This window comes from Tupaia chinensis, unplaced genomic scaffold (assembly GCF_000334495.1).
Source record: "Tupaia chinensis unplaced genomic scaffold, TupChi_1.0 Scaffold000085_1, whole genome shotgun sequence".
In the NCBI taxonomy this organism is placed as follows: Eukaryota; Metazoa; Chordata; class Mammalia; order Scandentia; family Tupaiidae; genus Tupaia; species Tupaia belangeri.
This window is the reverse complement of record NW_006159547.1, coordinates 4,330,602-4,343,229: the sequence shown is the minus strand read 5'-3', so window position 1 is coordinate 4,343,229 and position 12,628 is coordinate 4,330,602. Positions and strand designations below refer to the sequence as shown.

The 12,628-nt window shown below is 37.0% G+C and overlaps 1 protein-coding gene across 1 annotated transcript in view; it reads right to left on the bottom strand.

Annotated features, from left to right (window-relative positions):
• NAV3 (neuron navigator 3) overlaps nt 1-12,628 on the bottom strand; it is a 688,714-nt gene that overhangs the window by 106,324 nt on the left and 569,762 nt on the right. Inside the window, 4 exon segments of the mRNA XM_014585711.2 lie at nt 1,070-1,353; nt 1,355-1,770; nt 3,200-3,470; nt 4,263-4,395. Coding sequence (XP_014441197.1) covers nt 1,070-1,353; nt 1,355-1,770; nt 3,200-3,470; nt 4,263-4,395 — 1,104 coding nt within the window.

The window sequence follows — 12,628 nt, the reverse complement described above, 5'->3', positions numbered from 1 at the left end:
AAGAGTCAGAAAACAGCCCATTCTTAAGATGCTATCTTGTACCAAACATCTGAATGTTTTCCAATTCTGTTAATTATATCATACCTTGATTTTCTTTTATATGTCAAGATATGATACTGTGTAACTGTATAACTGTAAAACTCTGTCCAGTATAATCTATTTTAAGGAACATTTCTAATCACCAACTCATGAAGAGAACCAAAATAATGAACACTGAAAAAGAATGCCAATAGCCATAAAGGTCTATTTTTGTTGTTGTTGCTTGTTTCTTAACTGTGGAAAAAAAGGACGGCAATCTGCAGCAAGTTTACAAGCTAGAATATTTTGTCTTAATCGCTACCTCTCAGCATTGCCATGTGCTTTCAAGTCTCCTACACAAGTTATTTGTGTAGCTATCATTACAACAGAGAAACTGATATCTGACCATTTTCAAAATACGCACTTTTCTTTTTGCTAGTTATTTATATATGATCAACTTCTTAGCATTTGCTGTACTTTTAAGAGTCTAAAATATGTACCTTAGAATATAAACATTTATATAGCGATATCTATAGCTATAGATATGTAGATAGATAGATAGGCTGGCAGACAATAGGGGACTTTCAAAAAGTCCTTGAAGGCACAGCACACTTACGGAAGGTGGTAGGTTTGGTTCCCCAGTTGACCTGTACACACTGGGGTCACATGCTTATGATCCGAGCAGACTGGGAAATCTAGATGGGGATCATGGGATGAGACCCTGTTCAAGGTGTTTGTCTCTCTCTCTCTCTCATAAAAGCAATAAACTTTTTTTAAAATGGTGAAAAATGGAGTTAAAGTGCAATTTTATTTTAGTGCAAAAGATTTTTGAAACTTAGTTTTGTCATTATAAAAATGTTCTATGAACTTTTTAAACATCCCACCCATGAGTGTGTATAATTATACATACATGTATGTGTGTGTGTGTGTGTATATATATGGATACATACTGTATATATGTATATATGTGTGTGTGGATACATAGATACATATTTATATATACATAAATATATTTTAAAAAGTTTTCTTGCATCAGTTTGCACATCCTTACCTTCGAAAGGTAGGTGAGGCAATATCCGGATACTTGGATCCTGGCTGCCTGAGCCCTTGTGTACCACAGGCACTGGCAGAGGTAGGGCTGGATTTGGGGGAACCTGACAAAGAAACACTTTCTGAATCTGAGACTGCTACTTTTTCCTTCTCTTTATCGGTTTGGTTGACAGTGACAGGACTTGAACGCCCTGACCCGATCTTCGTGGGCTCCCTCAGTTTGGAAGTGGTGGCTCCAGCTGACTTGCTGCTGACATTGGAATCAATACTGCTGGTGCTGGTTCTGGGACCCAGTAATGCCACTGGTGCTGGATTTGGAAGGGCGGGGCAAACTACGGTATTGCAGGGTGCTCTTGGAACTGACATGCAACACAACGTCATCCTGATTCTGGGAACCATCCAAACTGGTTTTCCTTCCTGCATTTGACTTTCCACCAATGGCAGCAGATTTGGGGATTTTACCCAGTGTTGCAGAACCACTTGTGATGGTCGCCCCACTGCTACTGATCATAGCTGACGACCCTACTCCACTTGGCTTCTTAAATCCAAAAGAGCTGGTAGCAGTTGATCTTCCAATGCCTGAGGGAGGCTTTTTCCCCTCATCACCACTGCTTTTTCCTGCATCTGAAGGAGATCTTTGTAGGGACGATCCTTTCAGGGGAGTTTTCCCTTTCTCAGAAGCTTTGGCATCATCGGTTTTTCCTAATTAATAGAAAAAAATACACAAATGTGTGTTCTGCACATCTTGACATCATAACAATCCTTCTAGAATTAATACATACAACGTGAATGCTTTTTTTTTTCGGAGAGGTTTTTGCTATAGGACGCATGCGCTCGTCAGACAGACAGAGACAGAGAGATAGAAAGTGAGAAATCACCCCCCAGAGGGGATGGCCACGCCGCAATCCCTTCTCCTCCATTCTCCTCTTGGGATCTTGGGCATGCATGCACACACGCCCAGTGTGAGTTTTAAGTCACCAGATCCAGGATGCGAACTGTGGTCGACTACGTGGGAGTCCAGCGACATAGCCAATACACTAACTGCTGGTCCCCAATGTGAATGCTTTTATAGCACCTTGGTTCCCAAATGTTTATCATTGTAGATCTAAAGAAGCGCACACAATTTAGAGGAAGAAGTGCATGGCTATACAGAGTTGGCTGTCAGAGGCAATATGATGAGGGTTCAAGGAGGTAAAATGAAAACACAGTGCTATTTGTGAATGTCACAGTTTGCAATTATTTTCTTTATAAGGATAGCACTTAATGTTATTAAGCTTAGTACTAGACTAAGAAGTCAATTGAGTATCTGTGGGATGATTAGATTTGGAGTACCCTGCTATAACTACTTCAGGTGGCACTATTTTAAATTAAGCACTATTAAAAAAAATGGCAGATGAGTCTTAGAAAATATAAAAAAGGATGGTACCATTTTGCAGAATTTTTCCACTGTTTTCTTTTGTCAAGTCTAGTTCACCAACATCTCACATCGCCAAGATTCCAACTCATTACATTTGTGTGATTACATTAACTCTCAGAGCTTGCCAGGAAACTCAGTGGTATCCTTAATATACATATGCCAGATTTTTATAGGAAAGTCAAAACACAGAAACTTTACTATTTAGCAGCCTTATTTTATTCTCACAAGACCTGAAACAATTATGGCAAAGAAGGTGTTCAGTAGCTCCAAACTACGAGGGTGCTCTCTAGAGAATGCCTAGGCTACTATATGCACATGGATTTATATGAATTAGTATGTACATTTAAGTGGAAAAAATATGTGTTTGGAGAAGAATCTGATTTTAAGAAGAACACAAAAGACCAGGTGGTGGTGCAGTGGAAACACAGCTGAGCTGACCTGGGAAAGGTCCTTTGTTTGTATCCTGACCCATCCCTGAACACTCTGGACACAAGCATGACTGTGATCTGAGCCAGATGAAACGGGGTGGAGCATGGCAACAAAGACCCTGTTTGGGGTGCCTGTCTCTTGGCTCTCTCTCTCTCATGGAAGAAATAAATTAGTGTTTTATTTTCCTACAAAAGAAAGCTAGTAGGAAAAAAAAATAATCAGAGACTAAATGGAAACAATAAATTAAAGCACTTGTATGCGACAGCGGCCAAACAACGAGCATACCAGGAGTCTTGAGTGTACTTGTTCCAGCTTTCTGCCTGGATGGTGCTCCTCCTTGGGCAGACATGCCTCTCCTCCAGGAACCCGTTTGTGAAACAGACAGGGAAGCTTTCTGCCCTGCCTTCTCAGGGTCTTCAGGAAGTCCCGGGGTGGCACTCTTCCACTTGCTCCCGCTATCCCCATGACTGTCAAAATCTTCTTCTGTTTTTTTCAGCTCCTCCGTACTATCCCAGGTCTCATCTGTTGTGGAATGTTTCTCTGAATCTGTCTTCAGCTATAAAGAAAAATATTACAGAAAAATATCTTATGCAGAAAAATCTATAATATGGAAATTAAGATACTGGAATGTGCTTTTGAATAAATGGTTAATAAAAGGAAGCCCTAATTTATATTTCAAAAGAATTCAAAAGATTTCTATTTTTATCTATGTCTTCCCTTAAGTTTCATTAATTTTAGCCACATAATTCTTACTCACTTACTTAGTAGAGAATGTCAGAATAAATATATGCAGAAAACCCCAATTAGAAACTCCAGAAAGGAAGAAATTTTTTATGTCAAATGTAATGAGAAAAAGTAATACAAGATAAAACTTAATTAGTTAATGTCCATTCTTGACTTGCCAGTTACCAAAGACCCAATAATTTATTTCAGTGATTAATATAAAATGAATCAAGAACTATCCCAAATTAGACTATTAAAATAACTGCTAGATTTTTAAACAAATATATCAGTATTATTAAGAGAGATATGGCAACACAGGTGTTTCTGCCCTAGATTATAATCAGCAGAAAAATACATATGGCTATATGTGCACACACATATGTAATCTGATTTTAATTATCCAAAATATGCTGAGATTCACATCGTTGCATCTCAGGGTTGTGATTTTGGAGAGTCTAAGATAAAGCTACTTCGAGGTTCAGGGATGGCCAAATGAGTTCCGTTGCTGTTTTCATTCAGTTTGTGCAATTATTCTAGCTCAAGGGATGGTGCTATACCTTAATCTAACAATCATTTGGGGGTAGAAATCGACAGAAACACTGGAAAAAGAAATGAGGCTTCTCACCTGAGTGTTCTTGCGGGAAGGGACAGTGATGTTGGAGTAAGAGCTGACTGAGGACATGGTGTTCAGGTCATCAGTGCTGATGTTATCGAGGGTGTCACTGAGACCACTGCTCACTGAACTGCTGTCATCCCAGCTAGAGGAAAACAGACAGCAGCAATGAACCAGAGGATGCCCAAGTCACCTGCATTCTCATACAACACTGATCATGCACTAGAAAGACAATAGTCTGTCTTTCTCTCTTTTGTTCTTTCTTTCTTCCTTTTTTTTTTTAATCTTATGATGAACAAGTATTTACTTTTCATTTTTTGAAATCCTATTTATAAAAACCAAGTTCAATCAGAAAATAACCATATATGATATCTGGGAAGAAGCAGTCTCCAGATCTGTTATGTGGAATGAATGAAAACAGTGATACTAGTATTTAATGTATCAAGAAAGAACAGCAATATGGTTGTTGTTGTTGTTTTCCACTGAAAAAGTAACTGGGGGGTAGGTGGTATAGTGGTTAAGGCACTAGACTTTTACATGGCAGACTGCAGTTCAACCCTCAGATCAGGCGGTTCTCTGACTTTCTCTTTCTCCGGCAAGCGTGCGTACACTATGGCAAAAACCTGGGGGGTGGGGAGGGAAGCAACAAGGAATTATGAATCATTCTTTGTTCTTAAAACCCAAAACTTGTGCTTTAGTCAAGAACCAGAAAGTCATTCTTTATTCTTTCTCCTACCTTAGTAAGTACTTCCAATCATTCACTAAGTCTTGAATATTCAGATCCATGCCATCATCTCATCCCCCCTGCCATCCCCCTCAATTCTGACAATAAGCAATATCCCCCTATCTGACCTTCATGTTTTTCATCTCTCTCAATATATCCTGAACTGACAAACCTGGGCAAGTGATCAAAATCCATATCTGGTCATGGTATTTCCCTGCTTAACACTCTTCAAACACTTCTTCTTTCCTAAGTAGTAGGTTCTAAAATGAAATGCACCTACCCCACAGGGTACACAAGGAAATCTATTTGATGTCTTAGAGAGCTATCTGAAATTCTTTAATTCTGTATATATATTTATTTGTTTTGTTTTGTTTTTCCTAAAGAAGAATAAATAAAATAGGATATCTTAATATTCCTGGGTTGGTTAACATGCAGCCCTGCACTTGGCAAACATATTAGAGGGTGCAGAAATAATATAGAATAACCAGGATAAGCAGAAGGAAAATGAGAACTCCACAACACAGAAGCTCCACGTTTACTGGCCATTTCTCAGTCTGTTGTGACATATTGCCACTTACTGGTACTGTTTAATGAATCCATGTACACTAGATACAGATAGAGTAACAAATACAGACAAAAACTAAATCTGATACATTGGACATGTGGCTTAGAAAGTCTGCTGCAAATGATCTACACATCAAAGGGAATATTCATAATGAAAGTACTAGCAAACCCCAAACCAGGGTTCCATCTTTTAGGAAGACCCTTTTATTTTCTGCTCTCAGCAAGGGTTAGGCAGCTCTCCTCTGCACTGCTGTAATACCATGCACACACCTCTAGGACTACTTATTCTTTTATAAATGTATGTAAGAATGGTTGCAAGTGTATTAACCTGTGAGATTTCCGACCCGACCACATAATTATGTATTCCTCTTGTTCCACCCCCCTTCTCCACCCACCCAATCTCACATGGCCAGCCACAGCTCAAATACCAGCCCTTGCAGATTGAAAAACACACTGGGTACTTGTGTGTGCCTGCCTCAAAACCAGACGGGATGGAAAAATGGATCATGCCCCATTGAAGAGATGTTCTCTCTCTCTCTCTCCCTCTCTCTCTCTCTCTGGTGAGCACATGGGTCTCTGGAAACTAATAAAAAGATAAGAAATAGTCATGTAAACCGTGTTTCTATATCTTTTTGAATGCTTCATTTATATATCATATGGTAATTCAGAAAACATTACTATGGATTTTATAGTATTTGTCAGAGTCTGTTCTTTGGTCAATACTGGTGGAGCCCTATGAGACAAAAGCCTGAGGTCTCTCATGATGTTCCAACAGCCTATGTTCTTCCTCCAGATACCAGAAGGTCTCATTTCTCCTTTCTTATAACTTTTTCTGAAATACGGCCTTGTCAGTGAGGTCTTACCTGGACACTTCAGATAAGGGCCTCCTTCTCCACACACAGACTTAACTTCTTGCCCTAGCCTCTCCTCTTAGCAATTGCTAGCACGTGACATATTACATATTTCATTAGTTTATCTTTTATTGTCACACGATAGGATGAATATCCAGAAGAGTTTAAAATTTTTTAATTATTTTCTGTGCTGTATTTACAGCTCTAAGAATTGTCTTCTGCAAATAGTAAACATTCCATCGACATCAGCTTTAATAAATCAATCAGTAATGGCAGCATGCCCATATGATTCTTTGTATTTTAAGTTTATTTATGTTTATTCGTGTTAAAGAGCATATGTACACACAGGGGAGAGACAGACAGAGGGAGAGGGAGAGAGAGAGATTGAAAATCTCAACAGGGTCTCATCACACCATGACCCCCTTTCCACAGCACTGCAACCCATCAGGATTCTGAGCACCCATACACACCTTGCATGTTTTTAAACTGTCCTGGGGATTAGAAAACATCAGCCACATGGCTTCAGCATTGCAGTTAAAGTTTGCTAATGACTGTGCCACCAGGCTGCTCCTCCACCCAATTTTTAATGCAGATAGTAATCACCTAATTGAAACATTGCATTGATTATGACTAGGCTTTTTTATATTGCGTTAGGTTTCTGGATGCTATTCCCAGGTGTATTTCAGCCATCTGTGCATCACTTGATTTATCGGACAGGCCTTGAACTAGGTGCCAAATCCTTCCCCCATTCCATCTCCACTAAGAATTCTGAATTAAATCTCCTATCTTTGGTTCCATTTTCAAGCACCTCACAAAGTTAAAAATTCTCAGAAAAACTCAGCCTTTTTTGTTGTTTGCTTATTTGTTTGTTAAGAAAGATTTTTGCTATAGATTTTTTTGCAGAGATACAGAGAAAAACAGAGATAGAAAGTGAGAAATCACCCCCTAGGGAGGATGATCATGCTGCAATCCCTTTTCCTCCATTCACCTCTCAGGATTTTGGGTGTGCACGTACACATACCTGGCATGAGTTTTAAGCTGTTGGGTTCAAAATGTGAACCTTGGTCAACCACCTGGGAGTCAGTGATGTAACCATTATGTCATCAGCTGGTCTCAAACTCAACCTTTCTTTTAAAATTATTTATTTTTATTTATTCATTCATTTATTTTAATTTGATCAGAGACAGACACAGACAGAGAGAGAAAGTGAGAGAGGGAAAGTGAGAAAGCAAGCCACCAGGTCCAGGACTTGAACCATGGTCAGCCACGTGGGAGTATCCAGTGCCTTAACTACCAACCACCTGCTAGTTCCCCAACCTTTTTTTAATATACAATTTAAACACGAATTTTGGAATCAAGTTTGTCATTAGTAAATCACTGAGGTAATGTAATTTGCATGCTCTTTCCAGTGCCGGAGACCTATGGACATTACTAGATACACAGGATGATGCACTAGATATATTTAGATACAGTCAGACACTTAGATGAGAACAGAGATTTGTCTTTACTCTACAAATGTTTATTAATGGGCATCTTTCAGGTACAAGTGAAGTAGCAGCACCAAAAAATAAAAATTAAAATAAATAAATCTAAAGCCAAAATTCTTATGAAATAGACATATCAAAGAAATAATCTGTTCTCTTCCAACCTAAAAGTTGGCAAAAGCCAAAATTATATATACCAGTAAGAATACTAAAGAGTTTACTGAATGTTCTTAACACTAAATATAATTCCATTATGAAAAAAAAAAAGAGAGAAATAACCTTAGCTATCCATGAGATTATTTTCAAAGAACTTCTAGATATGTTTGTTTTCCAGGGAAAAGTAGATAATAGTTGTATGACAAAGAGAAGACTCTACTTAAAAAATTCCTATCACATAGGTGACATAGTGGTTAAGGCAGTTGGATCCCACATGACTGATCCCACAGGTGTGACTGAGTCCTGGATCTGATGACTTGAGAAATATACTGGGTGTAGGTGCATGTATACCTAAAATCCCAAAAGGAGAGAGAAATGAAGGTGAAGGGATTGCAGTGTGACCATCCACCATGGAAGGGCTCTCACACTTTATCTCCCCGACCCCCATTCATTGGTGAGTGCATGTGTCCTCTGGCAAATTAAAATAATAATACTAATAAAATACTACCACATTCTAATAGGTCTTTCTCTGCATTATATATGACAACTTAAGTAATACTCATAAGGAAATATATATTGTTTTAAAAATATTATCTAGACACAATGACCTTTGAAGTAATAATAAAAAATACTGAAGATTAATAGTCTGTCTAGGCTTTGAGCTTGGTTTTCAAAATGTTAAATCAATGATTTTTCCCCCTCAAAACTAAATGAATACAAAACCACTTAGCTCTATACCATACCTTTGTTTTTTATCGTTTCACCAGTAAATACAATATATACAACTTGTCAAGTCTGAGCATGGCAACTACTGAAGTGTAAATTCTGTATTACTTCAGGGTCTTTGGAAGAAGCAATGTAATATATTTCAAGAAAGATTTATTCAGCATTTTTCTGGAACAACATTTTATTATCAAGAAGGAAAAAGTCTTTAGAAGAGATATTTTTTAGCTGGAAATGCTTACGTATATATTAACATCAATAAACTAAAATGTTATGTTAAATAAATTGCTCTTAACTTATTCCTGTATATGCTTTTTATGGCAGGAAAAAGACAATTCATCCTGCCATTTCTCATTAGCTATGCAGTCTGTTGGAGCTTATATAATTAGTTTAGAATTCAGTTAAAACATCGTTTCCCTATGAATTCTTCCCTAATTTCCAAGGAATCTTTCATTCTTCCATACTTGAGGTTACTTCGAGTGTCCTTTCACTATACTGTAACTTATCTGCCCTCTAAGTCCATACACTTAAACGTGAGGATACAGGAAGTGGCTTTTCTCTCAAAGTCTCAATTGCCAGCTTGCTGTTTGCCCCAGTGCAGCTCCCTAATGTTTGTAGAATAAGCAATAAATGATGTAGTCTTACAGTTATTTACAAGCTACAGCCTTTATCTGTGACTCATTCACTTACTCTTACACTTAGATCCACAAATCACTATGGTAGAAATCAAGAGGATGAAGTGAGAGGCAAACCAAGGAAAGAGATCTACTGAGTTCTGGTGAACGAACTGCTTCATTGAGGAGTAACTTTAGGCATTTCGTAAGCAAGTGAAGGGTAAAGAGAAGCCATCTGTGGAAGGGGCAGAGGAAAGAGCAGTAAATGAGGAGGAAATAATAAACATAGAAACACAGAAGTAACAAATATTGGGAGACCAGCAAACCTAATGAAGCAGGCAAGAGGTAAGTTCTGAGATTGAAAAGGTAAGCAAGGGCAGTCCTTGGAGGACATAATAAACAGTGGTAAGGATTTCAAGTTATTTTTTTTTAGAAGTGCAATAGAAATGGAAATAGTTGGAAGCAGTGAGATGACAGGAGCAGAGAGATATTTTAAATACATGATGTTGAGTATTCCAAATATATTAAAGATAAAAAGAAGATAATTAATGAAGAAGTTATTCTGATATTTCTTAGTTTTTGATAGTTATGAGTAAGTTAAATGAAGCCAGCTTCAGGCCAGCAGGTGCATGCTGATTAAAGTGGTGGACTCCCACATAGTAGGTTGTGGTTTGAATCCCAGACCTGTTGGCTTGCTTTCTTACTACCCATCCTTGCCCCATCTCTCTTTAATGAGTGCATCTGCCCAATAGCAAATTATAATAATAATAATAATAAATAAGATGAATTTTTTTAAAAAAAGAAGGTAGTTTCAAGATATATGTATTTAGAGGTCCAAATGATAGGACTTGTTGTTGGTTGGAATGCGGTAAGAGAAAAAAAAGGACTAGATCTCTTAATGTGCTTACCACTGGCAGTAAGGGCATATAAGGATTTTTGCAATAATAAAAGAACCCTTAGAAAGTACTTATAATTTTAATGTTTGCATTTAGCACCACTATTTTCATATATCAAAGAAAGCTTATATAAATTTACTACATCATAGCTTAAGTGTACAATTCTTGACAAACTAGCAATTCATATAAATGTAAGAGTAAAGTCTCTCTTTTTCATTATTTTTAGTGTACACCTAATTCTCTGAGTTTGTCCATGAAATATCAATAAAGACTAATCTTAATATCATGTGGGTTTTGTGTAAGGAGAGCAGTCTCAATAAACTCTATGCTCTGACCTTTATATTTCATTTTGTTTTCTATAGAAAACAAGTAATACAGTTTTACAGTTATTCTATTGTGGTATCAGATAGGATCAGGTAAACAAAAATAAAGCTCTCGTTCCTTACAAAAGAAAGCACTAAGTAGGCTTGTTTAAACATAATAAGTGATGTTACTTTAAAATGGATTTATGCAGTCAAGCAGATTTTTATGTTTTAATGATATTTGAGGCAGAGAAGAAACTTTTGTAAAATTGTCAGGCTGAATTTACAAGAGAGATAAAATAATCTTATAACAATTCTTTTGTTGAAACACATTATTGGCACAATTTTTATGATGGCTTTTCTAGTATATTTCAATTAGTAGTATTATTATTTGTCTTGTGGGCAGGTGTGCTCTTGAGAGAGAGACAGAGAAAGAGAGGGAGAGGAGAAAGCACCCTCCCAAAGGGAGTGGTCAGTCCACAATCCCTTCTCCTCTTTTTTCAGGATTTTGAGTATACACAGTTATCAAACTAGTGGAGCCAGGATTTGAAAGGAGTCAGCCATGTAGGATCTGATTGTCTTAACTACTAGGCCATGAATCCCGCCCTTAATTTTCATTTTTAAAGGGCTGTTAGAGGACTTAAATATGTACAAGTTTATTTAAAAGTCTTCTCTCTGGGATAAGTTGAGATTCTAGCATATGACACATGTGGGAGTTGACGCAAGGACTCATTGAAAACCATTTGGTGTCTTTTTATATCTTACACAGATTTAAAAACCAGTACATGCTCATTGTTGAAAACCAGGCAATCCAGGAATATATAAAAGAGACGAAGTACTTCATCTGCAATCTTACCTACATGTAATCACCATTAACAATTTTACGATTTCTTTCTAGTCATTTTCTGAACATATTCCACATATACACACCAATTTATCTGGTAGAGATTTTGCTGATTACACCATTTGTATCTAATTCATTCACTTTATATTATCATATGATTTTAATATTCTTAAAATTATTTCTAAATTACTTATTATAATAACTATATAGTCATATCATATTAACTATTATATATTTACATTTTAAGGTATATAAATATTTTACAACTATAGTAAATAAAACTGTAATGAATACCATTGTATATAAAGGTTTAGGTGATGTTTATATTATATTATTAGGATGAATTCCTAGAAAGAGAACTGAAATATTGTAGATGCGGCTGAACAATGGAGGGACACATCATTATATAACTGAATCTAACACAACCCTGGTTTCAGATAGTATGATTTCCTTTAGTAACTGAAAAAATTTGACATGTGAAAATCTACTAATTGTAGTTTTAAGTTACATTTTTCAAATAGTGACATGACCTTTTTATAGTTTTATTAGCTATTTTCATTTCCATAAATTGATTATGTTGTTTATGTATTTTTGCAATGGAGTGTAAGTCCATATGTAATAGATTTTTATTATTCATTTATTTATTTTTAGGTTTTTGCCATAGGGCACAAACATTTGCCAGAGAGAGACAGAGACAGAGAGAGGAAAAGTGAGAAATCACCCTCCTGGGGAATGGCCATGCTGTAATCCCTTCTTCTCCATTCTCATCTACAGCATTACACCTTTTTACATGTTAAAGAATATTTCAAATATTTTCTCAGTCTATTTCTTAGCTTTCTTATACACATATTTAAAGATTTATTATTTTTATCATGTTTTTTCTCCAAAAGAAAGGGAAAAAGAGAGATAGTCACCCTACAGAGTCCTCACAAAGCAACCCTCCCCAGTTCTGCAATCAGCCAGAACCATACTCACCCAGCATTTCTAAGTAGACCAGAGAACTGAATCCAGGGCCTTCTCACATGAGCCACAGCATACAACAGCAGAGCCCCTGCTGCCTGCACCACTGCTTTATTTTTTTTAAGAATATTTATTTTATTTTATTTACTATTCCTGTTATTATTATTATTTTGCCCACAGAGAGACAGAGAGAGAGGAAGGGTGAGAAAGTTCTGGTGTCAGGGGGCGGCGGCGGAAGCCGCGGGGCACCCGCCCAACGG